Below are 18,445 nucleotides of genomic sequence, written 5' to 3' on the forward strand. Positions count from 1 at the left end.
AAGGCCGGTGACGTCGAACGCCGTCCGAGCAAGGAGAGGGACCGACTTCGGCGGAAGTCGTGACAGAACCAGACTTGTGGAGGTCTACAATTATTTTTTTTCTGAGGTCTTGGCTGATTTCATTTGATTTTTCCATGATGTCAAGCAAAGAAACACTGAGTGTGAAGGTAGGCCTTGAAATACATCCACAGTTACACCTCCAATAGGCTAATTGACATAATTTGAGTCAATCAGAAGCTTCTAAAGCCATGACATAATTTTCTGGAATTTTCCAAGCTGTTTAAAGGCACAGTAAACTTAGTGTATGTAAATTTCTAACCCACTGGAATTGTGATACAGTGAATTCTAAGTGAAATAATCTGTCTTTAAAAAATTGTTGGAAAAATTACTTGTGTCATGCACAAAGTAGATATCCTAACTGACTTGCCAAAATTATAGTTTGTTAACAAGAAATTTGTGGAGTGGTTGAAAAACGAGTTTTAATGACTCCAACCTAAGTGTATGTAAAATTCTGACTTCAACTGTATGAAAGTAACAAATAGAGCACAATTCCCAATTCTACCAGACAGACATGTTTGGTGTAGAACAGATGTTTGTCTGGCCATTCGGTAAAGTTATGAGCATACCCCATCTTTATTAACCCTTTGATAATGTAGATGACCTTACGTGGGCAGTCCTTCACACAAGTGGCCCCGAACGTGTACTTGGCGTTAGGGTTGGAAGCCAACTGGTGGGTGTTGGGATTGTAGAGCATGGTAGGGGGGCAGGCATCCTTACATGTGCCATCATCCTGGAAGTCTCTACAAGCCTTTGAATGCAAGAATGAAAGACTACGATTACAATGAGTGTGCAATATCGCCAACGATATCTGGAGCAGCCCAGGAGTGGGTCTGCCTGTTGTCTTTTTAAATGTGTTTCCTATCTGATTATAACTTTTGTAAGTTCTGAATTCATTGAAGTCAGAAGAGTCTCTCACCAGACACTCTGTAGGCCTAGGGCCGGTGCAGCCTGCAGCACAGTGTTCGTTACAGCAGTCACTGGGTTTAGGACCCCTACACCTTCCAGAGCACTGCTCTGCACACGTCAGCTTGGTAACTGAGGAGAGATGGGAGTTGGAAAGAGAGGACCAGTCAGCAAAACACACCCATCACCGAGTGCAAGGGTCTGTGTGAGAAAATGAGCAACCAACAAAATACTTTCAACATGAACAAAAGCTTCTACCAATATCATGAAAGAGAAATAGCACGTGATGTTTTTGTATCACTACTAATTTCAGGGAGAGAAGAATGGCTCCTTACAGGTTTGACAGTTCTCCAGTCCTGAGGTCCAGCATGATCCATTGTAGCATCCCGGGTCACACTTGTCACCTGTAAGGTGAGGAAAAACCCTGCTTAACATCTGAATGATGTCATTCATAGAATACTGGTGTTACACATGGTTAAACCTGGCCATGCAAGTTTGGTTGTAAATCACAAACCCGAAAGCTGTGTCATATGGAATAATCATAATAGTTGTGCTGGTTAATCAACGACGCCAAAATGATTCCACTGAACACAAAGCAGAGAAGGATTCATTACTATACTAAGTGTTAATGAATCTAGCATACTTACAGTAACGGCCATAGCTCTCCAGTTTGAAGTGCATACTATGGTTTATGGCCTTATTTACCATGTCCCACCACTGGATGGTTTCCACATTACACAGCAAAGGATTGTGGGCAATTTTCACACCTCCCTTGAGAATCTCTGTGCAAAATAGAAGGACACATAGATATGTTGTCTGGCCTGTGTAATGGAACCAATGGCATAGACCCAAAAATTCTAACTCCCAAGCTAAATCAAGCGCACCACAAATACTTCAAAGTACTTTAAATAACATTACATAATGTATTTGACCCACTCAGGTGTGGACAGAATCCAGGATACAGTCACTGAAATGGACCTCCCAGTCACCCACTAACCTGTCAGTCCACTCAGCTTCAGCTCCCTCAGGCCCCTGGTGTAGTTGAGGGTCACAGAGGAGTGATTCTTCTCGTAATTGGATGTTACAGTCAGGGCATACTTGTCAAGGAAGAGGGAGTGTCCTCGGATAAGACGCAGGTTCTCGAGAGGGATGCTGGCTGCCTTATTGAGGGCGATCAGAACGTATCCTCCAACCTCCTGAATGGACTGGAGGGAGAACATAGAAATGGATAGAAGTGCGGAACGTGCCAGAGTTTGGTCTGGTGGTCATGCAACCTACTCTTGACTACGTTAACCTTGCAATACAATCATTGTTCAGTTGGTGGTAGTGAAGTCATAAAGGATAGAAAATCTTTATTCTGACTATTACACTCACATTGACGTTGAGTCATTTAGCAGACTCCTATCCAGAGTTACTTACAGCCTTACAGCCAGTGCATTCAACTAGGAGCTAAAAGTAAAAATTAAAAAAAAGTAATGAAAAGTAATGAAATGGCTGCAACACTATTTTCTCTCAGGTCATTTTAGATCAGAGAGAGGGCGAGGAACTATATGACATAGGAAAGGTGGATAGGTAGGAAGCAACTGCAAAACAATGTATAGGAATCAAACCCTCCATCTCCTCACCTTGAGGAAGGAGAGGTCGTGGTAATCCTGGATGTAGGTGAGTTCTAGGTTCTCCAGGACCACGGTACAGTTGCTGTACATCTTCACAAGGTTGTTGTAGTGGTCGTCTACAGTCGCCAGCAGCGTCAGCCTGTTGCTGATCCCCTGACACACTGAAACCAGAAGACAGAGAGGAAAAGTGTCACTATGGAATAGAGGTCAACCGATTAGGATTTTTCAACGCCGATACCGGTACCGATTATTGGAGGACCAAAAAAGTCCGATACCGATTATCTGACTATTTTTTTAGTTTTGTTGTTGTTGTAATAATGACAATTACAACAATCCTGAATGAACACTTATTTTAACTTAATATAATACATCAATAAAATCTATTTAGCCTCAAATAAATAATGAAACATGTTCAATTTGGTTTAAATAATGCAAAAACAAAGTGTTGGAGAAGAAAGTAAAAGTACAATATGTGCCATGTAAGAAAGCTAACGTTTAAGTTTCTTGCTCAGAACATGAGAACATATGAAAGCTGGTGGTTCCTTTTAACATGAGTCTTCAATATTCCCAGGTAAGAAGATTTAGGTTGTAGTTATTATAGGAATTATAGGACTATTTCTCTCTATACCATTTGTATTTCATTAACCTTTGACTATTGGATGTTCTTATAGGCACTATAGTATTGCCAGTGTAACAGTATAGCTTCCGTCCCTCTCCTCGCTCCTCCCTGGGCTCGAACCAGGAACACAACGACAACAACCACCCTCGAAGCAGCGTTACCTATGCAGAACAAGGGGAACAACTACTCCAAGTCTCAGAGCGAGTGACGTTTGAAACGCTATTAGCGCGCACCCCGCTAACTAGCTAGCCATTTCACATCAGTTATACGAGCCTAATCTTGGGAGTTGATAGGCTTGAAGTCATAAACAGCGCAATGCTTGACGCACAACGAAGAGCTGCTGGCAAAACGCACGAAAGTGCTGTTTGAATGAATGCTTACGAGCCTGCTGCTGCCTACCACCGCTCAGTCAGACTGCTCTATCAAATCATAGACTTAGTTATAACATAATAACACACAGAAATACGAGCCTTAGGTCATTAATATGGTCGAATCCGGAAACTATCATCTCGAAAACAAGACGTTTATTCTTTCAGTGAGATACGGAACCGTTTCGTATTTTATCTAAGGGGTGGCATCCATTAGTCTAAATATTCCTGTTACATTGCACAACCTTCAATGTTATGTCATAATTACTTAATATTCTGGCAAATTAGGCGGCCCAAACTGTTGCATATACACTGACTCTGCGTGCAATGAACGCAAGAGAAGTGACACAATTTCACCTGGTTAATATTGCCTGCTAACCTGGATTTCTTTTAGCTAAATATGCAGGTTTAAAAATATATACTTCTGTGTATTGATTTTAAGAAAGGCATTGATGTTCATGGTTAGGTACACATTGGAGTAACGATACGCACCGCATCGATTATATGCAATGCAGGACACGCTAGATAAACTAGTAATATCATCAACCATGTGTAGTTAACTAGTGATTATGATTGATTAATTGTTTTTATAAGATAAGTTTAATGCTACAGTGGGGAGAACAATTATTTCATACACTGCCGATTTTGCAGGTTTTTGCACTGCCGATTTTGCAGGTTTTTATCATAGGTACACTTCAACTGTGAGAGACAGAATCTAAAACAAAAATCCAGAAAATGACATTGTATGATTTTTAAGTAATTAATTTGCATTCTATTGCATGACATAAGTATTTGATCACCTACCAACCAGTAAGAATTCTGGCTCTCACAGACCTGTTAGTTTTTCTTTAAGAAGCCCTCCTGTTCTCCACTCATTACCTGTATTAACTTCACCTGTTTGAACTCGTTACCTGTATAAAAGACACCTGTCCAAACACTCAATCAAACAGACTCCAACCTCTCCACAATGGCCAAGACCAGAGAGCTGTGTAAGGACATCAGGGATAAAATTGTAGACCTGCACAAGGCTGGGATGGGCTACAGGACAATAGGCAAGCAGCTTGGTGAGAAGGCAACAACTGTTGGCGCAATTATTAGAAAATGGAAGAAGTTCAAGATGACAGTCAATCACCCTCGGTCTGGGGCTCCATGCAAGATCTTACCTCGTGGGGCATCAATGGTCATGAGGAAGGTGAGGGATCAGCCCAGAACTACACGTCAGGACCTGGTCAATGACCTGAAGAGAGCTGGGACCCCAGTCTCAAAGAAAACCATTGGTAACACACTACACCGTCATGGATTAAAATCCTGCAGTGCACGCAAGGTATGCATGTCCAGACCCGTCTGAAGTTTGCCAATGACCATCTGGATGATCCAGAGGAGGAATGGGAGGTCATGTGGTCTGATGAGACAAAAAATTGAGTTTTTTGGTCTAAACTCCACTCGCCGTGTTTGGAGGAAGAAGGATGAGTACAACCCCGAGAATACCATCCCAACCATGAAGCATGGAGGTGGAAACATCATTCTTTGGGGATGCTTTTCTGCAAAGGGGACAGGACGATAGCACCGTATTGAGGGGAGGATGGGTCGTGGCTGGGTCTTCCAGCATGACAACGACCCGAAACACACAGCCAGCTCAACTAAGGAGTGGCTCCGTAAGAAGCATCTCAAGGTCCTGGAGTGGCCTAGCCAGTCTCCAGACCTGAACCCAATAGAAAATCTTTGGAGGGAGCTGAAAGTCCGTATTGCCCAGCGACAGCCCCGAAACCTGAAGGATCTGGAGAAGATCTGTATGGAGGAGTGGGCCAAAATCCCTGCTGCAGTGTGTGCAAACCTGGTCAAGAACTACAGGAAACGTATGATCTCTGTAATTGCAAACAAAGGTTTATGTACCAAATATTAAGTTCTGCTTTTCTGATGTATCAAATACTTATGTCATGCAATAAAATGCAAATTAATTACTTAAAAATCATACAATGTGATTTTCTGGATTTTGTTTTAGATTCTGGCTCTCACAGTTGAAGTGTACCTATGATAAAAAATTACAGACCTCTACATGCTTTGTAAGTAGGAAAACCTGCAAAATCGGCAGTGTATCAAATACTTGTTCTCCCCACTGTAGCTAGCAACTTACCTTGGCTTACTGCATTCGCGTAACAGGCAGTCTCCTCGTGGAGTGCAATGAGAGGCAGGTAGTTAGAGCGTTGGACTAGTTAACTGTAAGGTTGCAAGATTGAATCCCCCGAGCTGACAATGTGAAAATCTGTCGTTCTGCCCCTTAACGAGGCAGTTAACCCACTGTTCCTAGGCCGTCATTGAAAATAAGAATGTGTTCTTAACTGACTTGCCTAGTAAAATAAAGATTAAATAAAGGTGTAAAAAAATACATAAAAAAATAAAATAATAGCCAAATCGGATTTCCGATTGTTATGAAAACCTGAAATTTTCCCTAATTAATAGGCCATTCCGATGAATCGGTCGACCTCTACTATGGAAGTTTAGTTGCTAATTGTATACATCAAACTTTGGCTTTCCTGTTAACTGTAGGAGTCATTTACATAATGATTCCAACAGAGTTCCACTTTTGGATGAGAGACATCATTTAGTGGAAACTACATTTCCAAACAAAGTTCTACTGAACATCACCATGAAACCTAACCTACTGTGGGCACAGTACCACTTAGTGGTATTGAGGTGCACGTAATGGTGACATAATGACTGTCAGTCCTGACATAAAGTGATATGCCATTACAGAGAGTCTCCACAACAGGTTGGACAGGTTCTGAGGAGATGAGAGGTTGATCTTTAACATCTACACTGCTATAAACTACACGCCAACTAAGGAGGGATTTTCACCACTCCATCATCTGGAAGGAGAGAAAGAAAGCTCTCCCACACATGCACATTGCTGCCCTCTGAAACTCTAACATCATTGTGTCTCAACTGGCATAAGTCGCTCAGATTCTTTGGGGGACACCTATAGTTAGTTAGTTAACACATGCTTATTTGAATGTACCTGTTCTTCCAAGGAGAACTGTTAAAGGCTGTATTTCTGGGAGGAATTGTGGATGGTGTGGAGAGTTGCGCGCCGCCTGTGCTAGGGTATCGAGTTGAACGCGCACACTCACAGTTTTAGAGGCAGATGCTGTAGTCAGTGGGAGGTGAGGGAGAAGATGGAAGCAGCTGGTAAGGGAATAGACAAAGTCCCTGTGTAATTTATCTTGGGACCAGACAACAGGGCTCACAGCATGAGCATGAGGATGTAGCCAAACAAATAATTTAATAAGTCTGATATACTTGTGGTTCATATTAGTTTAGCTTAGCTTGTGGTTCATATTAGTTTAGTGAGAGCTTTTCAGAGAGTCATGCTGTGGTTAATAAGGTAGACAGGAAAGTCATTCTTCAAGAAACCGCTTTTAACTTAACAAGTTGCAAGCTCCTAGGTCTAGAACAATCATTATAACTTCATTATAAGCAAAATCATAGGCCATAATCACTTCTTGACAAAGTCAAAATATTAGTGTGTAGGTATGGCTCCGTCACCCTAACCTCAGTACCCCTCCTCCCCCATTCCACTAAACAACTGCCATCATAATGCATGTGCATTGTAACGTGTAATAACATTTGACCCTTGGGTTGATTACACAGCCGTCGTATTTCATGTTCTGGCAGGATCACCTTCGTTATCCTAGATTGTATTGATAGGTGGCTTTATATTTACATCAAAAATAGAAGATAAAACTCTAAATAGAATGTTCTAGACGGAACTTTACTCTAACTGTACTTTAATGCAACTGCAGTTCACATGCATACAGTATTAGTGTACATTGAGCTCCGTGTGTGTGCTTCTAAGCAGGCCTCACTCAGAGATGTCACTAAGGTAAACACAGCTGCACCCTCTCTCCCAGTTTTGTATCTGTTCCCCCCACACTGCTTCAGTGTTCAGGTCAATGTCATTCTGGGGCAATCTGACATCTGGAAGCACATCCTCGCCCTTAGTTCCTAAGTGTGCTTGCCTGTGTACGCTTGCCTGTGTATGTGTGTGCATAACTGCATATCTGTGTCCGATCTGCAGACTCTCCCTGCACTGCTGTAGCCTGCACTACTGTAGAGCTCCCCTACCTCTGGATACTCCACTCCCTGAAGGACTTGACCCTTAACCCTTTCTCCACACACTTCCTGTAATAGGATCAAGCTTGTTTCCTAAGTCTATCATCCTCTGCGGTCATCCGGCCTCATACCCCTCACTCAAACCTTGTCATCCTCTCTTCCCACTCTTCTTCCTCCTCCCACAGACACATTCCCAAAGGACAAGAGGGGGATGAGGGCCGGAGGGGTGGGTCGTACTCCTCCTGGAGCTCAATCACTTTTACATGTGGCTCTACTCTGGAGAGAATGATGGGGGTGGACAGATGTTGGTGGTGTTAGTTTATAATAGAATGAAAAGAAAGTGAATGAAATTCTCTCAGATGCTCCACAAATAATTAAACTTGGTATTTTTTTATTTTGGGGTTCTAGTTACTGCCCAGTGTTTCCAGATTTCTGTTCACAGTACTGTATTGTTTAAAGGGGCAATCCGTAGTTGTTACATCCCTTTTTAGACTTATACATTTATTATACAGTGCATTTGGGGAAGGATTCAGACCCCTTTACTTTTTCCACATTTTGTTACGTTACAGCCTTTTTTCTAAAAATGTAGTTTTTTCCCCTCATACAATACCCCATAATGACAAAGCAAAAACAGTTTTTTAGACATTTTAGCAAAAAATAAATTAATAAAAGAAATATGACATTTTACATAAGTATTCAGACCCTTTACTCAGTACTTTGTTGAAGCATCTTTGGCAGCGCTTACAGTCTTGAGTCTTCTTGGGTATGACACTACAAGCTTGGCACACCTGTAATGGCTTTCGTCATAGGATGAGGAAGAGTAGTCGGACCAAAGCGCAGCGTGGTAAGTATTCATGTTTGTTTATTGAACTGAACACTAAATCAAAATAAAAAGAGAATAAATGAAACCGAAACAGTCCCGTAAGGTGCAAACACTAATACAGAAAATAACCACCCACAAAACCCCTGTGGGAAAAAGCTACCTAAGTGTGGTTCCCAATCAGAGACAACGATAGACAGCCGTCCCTGATTGAGAACCCTACTCGGCCAAAACAAAGAAATACAAAACATAGAAAAAGGCCATAGAATGCCCACCCAAATCACACCCTGACCAAACCAAAATAGAGACATAAAAAGCTCTCTACGGTCAGGGCGTGGCAACACCTGTATTTGCAGAAGTTTCTCCCATTATTCTCTGCAGATCCTCTCAAGCTCTGTCAGGTTGGATGGGGAGCGTTGCATCACAGATATTTTCAGGTCTCTCCAGAGATATTCAAATCTAGGCTCTGGCTGGGCCACTCAAGGACATTCAGAGACTTGTCCCGAAGCCACTCCTTCATTATCTTGGATGTGTGCTGTGTGCTGTGTTGTTGTACCGTTGGAAGGTGAACCTTCGCCCCAATCTGAGGTCCTGAGCACTCTGGAGCAGGTTATCATCAAGGATCTCTCTGCATGATGCTGCCACTACCATGCTTCCCTGTAGAGATAGTGCCAGGTTTCCTCCAGATGTGACGCTTGGTATTCAGGCCAAAGAGTTCAATCTTGGTCTCATCAAACCAGAGAATCTTGTTTCTCATGGTCTGAGAGTCCTTTAGGTGCCTTTTGGCAAACTCCAAGCTGACTGTCATGTGCCTTTTTTACTGAGGAGTGGCTTCCGTCTGGCCACTCTACCATAAAAGCCTGATCGGTGGAGTGCTGCAGAGAAGGTTGTCCTTCTGGAATGTTCTCCCATCTCCACAGACGAACTCTGGAGCTCTGTCAGAGTGACTATCGGGTTCTTGGTCAACTCCCTGACCAAGTCCCTTCTCCTCCAATTACTCAGTTTGGCCTTGTGGCCAGCTGTAGGAAGAGTCTGGGTGGTTCCAAACTCATTCCATTTAAGAATGATGGAGGCCACTGTGCTCTTGGGGACCTTCAATGCTGCAGAAATGTTTTGGTAACCTTCCCCAGATCTGTGCCTCAACACAATCCTTTCTCGGAGCTCTACGGACATTTCCTTTGACCTCATGGCTTGGTTTTTGCTCTGACATGCACTGTCAACTGTGGGACCTTTTATATAGACACGTGTATGCCTTTCCAAATCATGTCCAATCAACTGAATTTACCACAGGTGGACTCCAACCAAGTTGTAGAAACAAATCAAGGATGATCAATGGACACAGGATGCACCTGAGCTCAATTTTTTCACGTCTCATAGCAAAGTGTCTGAATAATTATAAGGTAAGGTATAAGGTATTATTTTTTATAAATGTGCAAAATTTCTAAAAACCTTTTTGGCTTTGTCATTATGGGGTATTGTGTGTAGATTGAGGGACATTTTGATTTCATCAATTTTAGAATAAGGCTGCAATGTAATATCATGTGGGGGAAAAAAGGTAAGGGGTCTGAATACTTTCCAAATGAACTGTATACATCCATTGATTCTTGAAGAATATACCATTTAAATGCCTCATGCGCTTAGTTCAACTGTCATACCACATTAGAACCCAAAATAGAACTTGTTTAACTCCAATGTTTGTAAACAAACACTGTTTAGCATAAACAAAACATGGTTAAAACTATAATTTTTATATCATGCATGGCCAGTCCTTGTATCCATAGCGCTGCCTTTGAATTTGAGTCTGGTAACATTTCTCTAGGCCCATCCCCCTGCTTTACACTGAAACAGTGGTGGAGAGAATGCTTTGTTATTGTTTCAACTGCTGATAGCCACTTTGAGTAGTATTTTCATTTCAAAACCTTATATATATATTTTTTTTTACATTCATGAATATTGACAAATATAAAAAATAATATTGAACATTTTTCAAAGGGTTTTCTAATGATCAATTAGCCTTTTGAAATGATACACTTGGATTAGCTAACACAACGTGCCATTGGAACACGGGAGTGATGGTTGCTGATGATGGGCCTCTGTTCGCCTATGTACATAAAAAATCTGCCGTTTCCAGCTACAATAGTCATTTACAACATTAACAATATCTACACTGTATTTCTGATCAATTTGATGTTTTTTTAATGGACCAAAAATGTGCTTTTCTTTCAAAAACAAGAATTTCTGAGTGACCCCTAAACTTGTGTGTGTGTGTATGTGTGTGTGATACTACTCATATTACAGAGCAAGTGATAAAACTTCATATGACACCAATGCCTTATAGCACCTTCAGAAACACTATGGAGTCTTAAAGGAGGCCTGGGTAAGGCCAAAGTGTCAGAAATATACCAACTTTGATAAATTAATTCTCAATGAACATGGGCGCCCCCCACTTGGGTTGTGCCGTGGCGGAGATCTTTGTGGGCTATACTCGGCCTTGTCTCAGGATGAGAGGTTGGTGGTTGAAGATATCCCTCTGGTGGTGTGGGGGCTGTGCTTTGGCAAAGTGGGTGGGGTTATATCCTTCCTGTTTGGCCCTGTCCTCAGATGGGGCCACAGTGTCTCCTGACCCCTCCTGTCTCAGCCTCCAGTATTTATGCTGCAGTAGTTTATGTGTCAGGGGGCTAGGGTCCGTTTGTTATATCTGGAGTACTTCTCCTGTCCTATTTGGTGTCCTGTGTGAATTTAAGTGTGCTCTCTCTAATTCTCTCTTTCTCTCTTTCTTTCTCTCTCTCGGAGGACCTGAGCCCTAGGACCATGCCTCAGGACTACCTGACATGATGACTCCTTGCTGTCCCCAGTCCGCCTGGCCGTGCTGCTGCTCCAGTTTCAACTGTTCTGCCTTATTATTATTGGACCATGCTGGTCATTTATGAACATTTGAACATCTTGGCCATGTTCTGTTATAATCTCCACCCGGCACAGCCAGTAGAGGACTGGCCACCCCACACAGCCTGGTTCCTCTCTAGGTTTCTTCCTAGGTTTTGGCCTTTCTAGGGAGTTTTTCCTAGCCACCGTGCTTCTACACCTGCATTGCTTGCTGTTTGGGGTTTTAGGCTGGGTTTCTGTACAGCACTTTGAGATACCAGCTGTTGTACAAAGGGCTATATAAATACATTTGATTTGATTTGAATGATGCTTTTGGATACAAATGTCAAATATGTCAACAATCCTTCCTTCAAAGGACTATGCTATGGAAGACATTTTGTAAAAAGCCCTTAAATCATGGTCTTTTTTCTTCTTCTGAGAAATCACTCTATTGGTTTAGAGCTCTATGTTCCTCCTGCTTTGTTTGTGAAAAAACATTTCAGCTGATTGTTTAACTTGGAAATCCTCGACTACAAGGCCATGCCAGACTTCATAGGAAGAAGTTCCTGTGTGTGTTGTACTGGGTGGGGCTATATGAGAGAGATTTTGCAATCTCACTCTTTTTTATAATTTCAAATGACATTTTTCTTTACACCTACTGTATGAGTACGTTTTGCTGACATTGCAACTACTGATGATGCCAATTGTGTGTTTGCATTATATCCATTGTTTTCTGTAAGAGGCATTGAAAGGGATTTGTCTTAGCTGAAAATATAGAACTAAAGTTCCAGTCATAGTTTCCATGTGTAACGGTCCACAGATGACCTCTCTCCTCCCTCAGAGTTCTCCTCTGTCCACCCTGTGTGCCTGCCTCTCCCCTCCCTCCTCACAGAGAAGTGTGGAATTCCCTGAGTCTATGCCATGTATCCTTTGGGCAGTGCTAGAAAGGGATGGAGGGAGGGGAGGAAGGGAGATGGAAGAGTGAGTGGACACTGGTTGTTGAGATAAGAGGAGCTTCACGGTCACAGAGGGTTTGTACAGTCTACGCAAACACGCACGCACACAAACACAAGTGCACACATGCACACACTGACACTTTCTCTATATTACAGAAACACACCTGGTCCCAGTCATTCATTCGCATAGGAAATGGGATGAATGGACTAACTGCGCCTTTCCCACTCACCTCCGCTGTCTCTTTAAACAGTCTCTCAGACTGCTGGCTGAACAAGGGGGAAGAAATAATGAGAGGAAAGGGCCTTTTCGTTTCATTCAATGTTCTTGCTAAAAATGCCCGTTGTGCTGAATGCCCCTCAATCCTGCTGTCTTATAAGGTTCCACACAGGCATCCTATTTCCCAAGTAATACTAGCCTTTGAATGACTAAAACATCACCGGTAATATGTTTTTTATATGAAAATGCTCAGAATTGAAGAAATTGTACCTTCTCTCATTTCTAACTATCAGAAAGCCTGAAAGAACAGCCTGATTGGTCAGGGAGCTTGACTGGCAGCTCTTTGAAACACTCTTGTGGTCGTTGCCAGGTACCAAGGTAAACATTAGGCCATTTTTTTTTTTTTTTTTTTATTTCACCTTTATTTAACCAGGTAGGCTAGTTGAGAACAAGTTCTCATTTGCAACTGCGACCTGGCCAAGATAAAGCATAGCAGTGTGAGCATACAACAAAGAGTTACACATGGAGTAAACAATTAACAAGTCAATAACACAGTAGAAAACGAAGGGGGGGTCTATATACAATGTGTGCAAAAGGCATGAGGAGGTAGGCAAATAATTACAATTTTGCAGATTAACACTGGAGTGATAAAAGATCAGATGGTCATGTACAGGTAGAGATATTGGTGTGCAGAAGAGCAGAAAAGTAAATAAATAGAAACAGTACGGGGATGAGGTAGGTGAAAAGGGTGGGCTATTTACCAATAGACTATGTACAGCTGCAGCGATCGGTTAGCTGCTCAGATAGCTGATGTTTGAAGTTGGTGAGGGAGATAAAAGTCTCCAACTTCAGCGATTTTTGCAATTCGTTCCAGTCACAGGCAGCAGAGTACTGGAACGAAAGGCGGCCAAATGAGGTGTTGGCTTTAGGGATGATCAGTGAGATACACCTGCTGGAGCGCGTGCTACGGATGGGTGTTGCCATCGTGACCAGTGAGCTGAGATAAGGCGGAGCTTTACCTAGCATAGACTTGTAGATGACCTGGAGCCAGTGGGTCTGGCGACGAATATGTAGCGAGGGCCAGCCGACTATAGCATACAAGTCGCAGCCATGTCATTGATGAGGAGATAAACAATGGGCCACATGTCATTCTGAGCCTAAATAGTATGCCTCAACCACACTTTCTCTGCAAAATGTCAACAGTGCTGATCATGGACCGTTTGGATATCAGACAAACAACAGAACTGCAGAATACAGTTCACTAATACACTTCACAATAATTAGTAAAGCCTGAGTCACCTTAGAAGTTTAGACATAAGAGCATGTACATGAACACAGGATACAAAACATATACTGGACAATGTATTGGTGCCTCTGCATTAGCATTATAGATGACAATATGTTCAGAACTGTATGTATTGATCAGACATTTATTTGATCATTTGCAGTAGGTCAGAATAGCTGAAATATTGATCTACATGAACAGATGAGAAATAATGGTGAGACATCATTTGACAGAAAGAAAAGAGCCATAGGCCTAATATAGGAATCCGGTCACCCTACAGTGTGCAGGATCCATTGATTCGTACAATTTGTGGCACTCATGTCCCGTCTGAATGCTTGAAAAAATATACATACAAAGTAACAAAATCTGATATCATATCACATAAAAGTGATTTACTTAGGCTTTAGGAAATGCAACCAACTACAGAGATTGATGGGGAGGAGAGGAGGATCCAAGTACCCCGCTTCAATCATCCAAGCTTCAGTCACCCACTTGGCTTCAGTCGCCCCCAAGATTGAAGCGGGAGACCAATCCAGTTATGGCCTCCTTGCCAGACCTCTCACACTGGACAGACAGGGGTCCTGGGATGGACAGCTCGCAGCTTCCCCACCTCTGGCGCTGGATCAAGGGTGACCTCGTTAAAAAGAGATCCAGGAGCCCATCTACATAATGTAATGTTCTTGAAAAGAGAAATGTTTGTTAAATGGGCAGTGAATTTAATTTCCTTTCATTTACTGTTATGATGCAAGCAATTTGTTGTAGTGTTGATGTGATTTTTTAAAAAGTACTCAATATGAAATATGCAATATTTGGTCATGCAACTTTTCTTTCTTGTTTTTGTGTGCCTGAAATGCTCAATTGATGCAGATTTTAAATGAATAACTGCGACTCTGCTGGGTCTGTCTTCCTAGGCTTCACAGCATATCCCCCCTTTACCTTGGGAAAGCTGATTATGTATCAAGGCATTCCTGCTGTGGCGGTTGCCTGGGAAGCTGTGCAGACAGAGTAGTGGAAAGACAAAGGGAGATGGAAAATAATAATACCATCCTCCTCCTACTCATCATGACACAAGCTACATCCACTGTAAGTCAACAACCCATACACTAGAATGGCAAAATATAATTTTTAAGGGTCAATTACAAATGATGGTGGAAAATAAGTATTTGGTCAATAACAAATGTTTCTCAATACTTTGTTATATACCCTTTTATATGCCCTTTTCTGTAAGTCTTCACAAGGTTTTCACACACTGTTGCTGGTATTTTGGCCCATTCCTCCATGCAGATCTCCTCTAGATCAGTGATGTTTTGGGGCTGTTGCTGGGCAACACGGACTTTCAACTCCCTCCAAAGATTTTCTATGGGGTTGAGATCTGGAGACTGGCTAGGCCACTCCAGGACCTTGAAATGCTTCTTACGAAGCCACTCCTTCGTTGCCCGGGCGGTGTGTTTGGGATCATTGTCATGCTGAAAGACCCAGCCACGTTTCAACTTCAATGCCCTTGCTGATGGAAGGAGGTTTTCACTCAAAATCTCACGATACATGGCCCCATTCATTCTTTCCTTTACACGGATCAGTCGTCCTGGTCCCTTTGCAGTTAAACAGCCCCAAAGCATGATGTTTCAACCCCCATGCTTCACAGTAGGTATGGTGTTCTTTGGATGCAACTCAGCATTCTTTGTCCTCCAAACACGACGAGTTGAGTTTTTACCAAAAAGTTATATTTTGGTTTCATCTGACCATATGACATTCTCCCAATCGTCTTCTGGATCATCCAAATGCTCTCTAGCAAACTTCAGACGGGCCTGGACATGTACTGGCTTAAGCAGGGGGACACGTCTGGCACTGCAGGATTTGAGTCTCTGGCGGCGTAGTGTGTTACTGATGGTAGGCTTTGTTACTTTGGTCCCAGCTCTCTGCAGGTGATTCACTAGGTCCCCCCGTGTGGTTCTGGGATTTTTGCTCACCGTTCTTGTGATCATTTTGACCACACTGGGTGAGATCTTGCATGGAGCCCCAGATCGAGGGAGACTATCAGTGGTCTTGTATGTCTTCCATTTCCTAATAATTGCTCCCATAGTTGATTTCTTCAAACCAAGCTGCTTACCTATTGCAGATTCAGTCTTTTGACAGCTCTTTGGTCTTGGCCATAGTGGAGTTTGGAGTGTGACTGTTTGGGATTGTGGACAGGTGTCTTTTATACTGATAACAAGTTCAAACAGGTGCCATTAATACAGGTAACGAGTGGAGGACAGAGGAGCCTCAAAAGAAGAAGTCTGTGAGAGCCAGAAATCTTGCTTGTTTGTAGGTGACCAAATACTTATTTTCCACCATAATGTGCAAATAAATTCATAAAGAATCCTACAATGTGATTTTCTGGATTTGTTTTTCCAAATTCTGCCTGTCATAGTTGAAGTGTACCTATGATGAAAATTACAGGCCTCTCTCATCGTTTTAAGTGGGAGAACTTGCACAATTTGTGGCTGACTAAATACTTTTTTGCCCCACTGTATTTCTCGAATGATTGCCTCACCTGGTTCACCAACTACTTGTCTGATAGAGATCAATGTGGCAAATCGGAGGGCCTGTTGTCCGGACCTATGGCAGTCTCTATGGGCATGCCACGGTGTTCAATTCTCGGGCCGACTCGATTTACAAAATAGCCTCCAACACTCTACTCAACAAATTGGATGCAGTCTATCACAGTCTCATCCGTTTTGTCACCAAAGCCCCATATACTACCCACCACTGCGACCTGTACGCTCTCGTTGGCTGGCCCTCGCTTCATACTCGTCGCCAAACCCACTGGCTCCAGGTCATCTACAAGTCTCTGCTAGGTCAAGCCCCGCCTTGTCCCAGCTCACTGGTCACCATAGCAGCATCCACCCGTAGCACGTGCTCCAGCAGGTATATCTCACGGGTTCCCCCCTAAAGCCAATTCCTCCTTTGGCCGCCTTTTCTTCCAGTTCTCTGCTGCCAATGACTGGAACAAACTGCAGAAATCACTGTAGCTGGAGACATATATCTCCCTCACTAGCTTTAAGCACCAGCTGTCAGAGCAGCTCACAGATCACTGAACCTGTACCTAGCCCATCTGTAAATAGCCCATCCAACTACCTCATCCCCATACTGTTATTTATTTATCTTGCTCCTTTGCACCCCAGTATCTCTACTTGCACATTCATCTTCTGCACATTTACCATTCCAGTGTTTAATTGCTATATTGTAATTGCTTCGCCACCATGGCCTATTTATCGCCTTACCTCCCTTATCTTACCTCATATGCACACACTGTATATATACTTTTTCTACTGTATTATTCACTTTATGTTTGTTTATTCCATGTGTAACTCTGCGTTGTTGTATGTGTCGAACTGCTTTGCTTTATCTTGGCCAGGTTGCAGTTGTAATTGACAACTTGTTCTCAACTAGCCTACCAGGTTAAATAAAAGTTAAATAAATCAAATTTAAAAAATATATTTAAAAAAAATAAAGCCAGAAATGTAGTACAGCAATATACCACCTTAAAACTGTCATCACATGCACCTATGCTTTGCTTTGGCTTTGTTTACAAACCTTAAACCAGCTACAGTAGTTCAAGCAGATCATACGACCGAAGATACTGGTAACCTTTCATCTGTGGCGTGACAGTTAGCTAGCAAGCTACTTACCAGAACGCCGGCAAAAGCACACTGTCTTGTGACTGCACAATTGGTGGCTGACTAAATACTTTTTTGCCCACTGTAAAGGCTGTTGAGTCTGCCGATAAGAATGTGGCGATTGACAGTTGAAAGCCTTGGCCAGGTTGATGAATACGGCTGCACAGTATTGTCTCTTATCGATGGCGGTTATGATATCGTTGAGGACCTTGAGCGTGGCTGAGGTGTACCCGTGACCAGCTCTGAAACCAGATTGCATAGAGGAGAAGGTGCGGTGGGATTCCAAATGGTCGGTAATCTGTTTGTTAACTTGGCTTTCGGAGACCTTAGAAAGGCAGGGTAGGATAGATATACGTCTGTAGCAGTTAGGGTCTAGAGTGTCTCCCCCTTTGAAGAGGGGGGTGACCGCGGCTGCTTCCCAATCTTTGGGAATCTCAGACGATACGAAAGAGAAGTTGAACAGGCTAGTAATCGGGGTTGCAACAATTTTGGCAGATCATTTTAGTAATAGAGGGTCCAGATTGTCTAGCCCGGTAGATTTGTAGGGGTCCAGATTTTGCAGCTCTTTCAGAACATCAGCTATCTGGATTTGGGTGAAGGAGAAATGGGAGGCTTGGGCGAGTTGCTGTGGGGTGTGCAGGGCTGTTGACCGGGGTAGGGGTAGCCAGGTGGAAAGCATGGCCAGCTGTAAAAAATGCTTATTGAACTTCTTAATTATAATGGATTTATCGGTGGTGACAGTGTTTCCTAGCCTCAGTGCAGTGGGCAGCTGGGAGGAGGTGCTCTTATTCTCCATGGACTTCACAGTGTCCCAGAACTTTTTTGAGTATGTGCTACAGGATGCAAATTTCTGCTTGAAAACGTTAGCCTTAGCTTTCCTAACTGTTTGTGTATACTGGTTCCTAACATCCCTGAAAAGTTGCATATCATGGGGGATATTTGATGCTAATGCTGGATTGTGAACCTGGAT

At 42.7% G+C, this 18,445-nt stretch overlaps 1 protein-coding gene across 1 annotated transcript in view; it reads right to left on the reverse strand.

The window, feature by feature from the left end:
• Positions 1–18,445, reverse strand: part of LOC109899305 (melanoma receptor tyrosine-protein kinase) — a 49,533-nt gene that overhangs the window by 19,980 nt on the left and 11,108 nt on the right. Inside the window, exons 2-7 of the mRNA XM_020494400.2 lie at positions 2,589–2,740; positions 1,961–2,168; positions 1,611–1,745; positions 1,299–1,367; positions 977–1,095; positions 667–808 (exon numbers count right to left, since the gene is read on the reverse strand). Coding sequence (XP_020349989.1) covers positions 667–808; positions 977–1,095; positions 1,299–1,367; positions 1,611–1,745; positions 1,961–2,168; positions 2,589–2,740 — 825 coding nt within the window. The remainder of the gene's footprint in view (positions 1–666; positions 809–976; positions 1,096–1,298; positions 1,368–1,610; positions 1,746–1,960; positions 2,169–2,588; positions 2,741–18,445) is intronic.

Source organism: Oncorhynchus kisutch, linkage group LG11 (genome assembly GCF_002021735.2).
Source record: "Oncorhynchus kisutch isolate 150728-3 linkage group LG11, Okis_V2, whole genome shotgun sequence".
Classification (NCBI taxonomy): domain Eukaryota; kingdom Metazoa; phylum Chordata; class Actinopteri; order Salmoniformes; family Salmonidae; genus Oncorhynchus; species Oncorhynchus kisutch.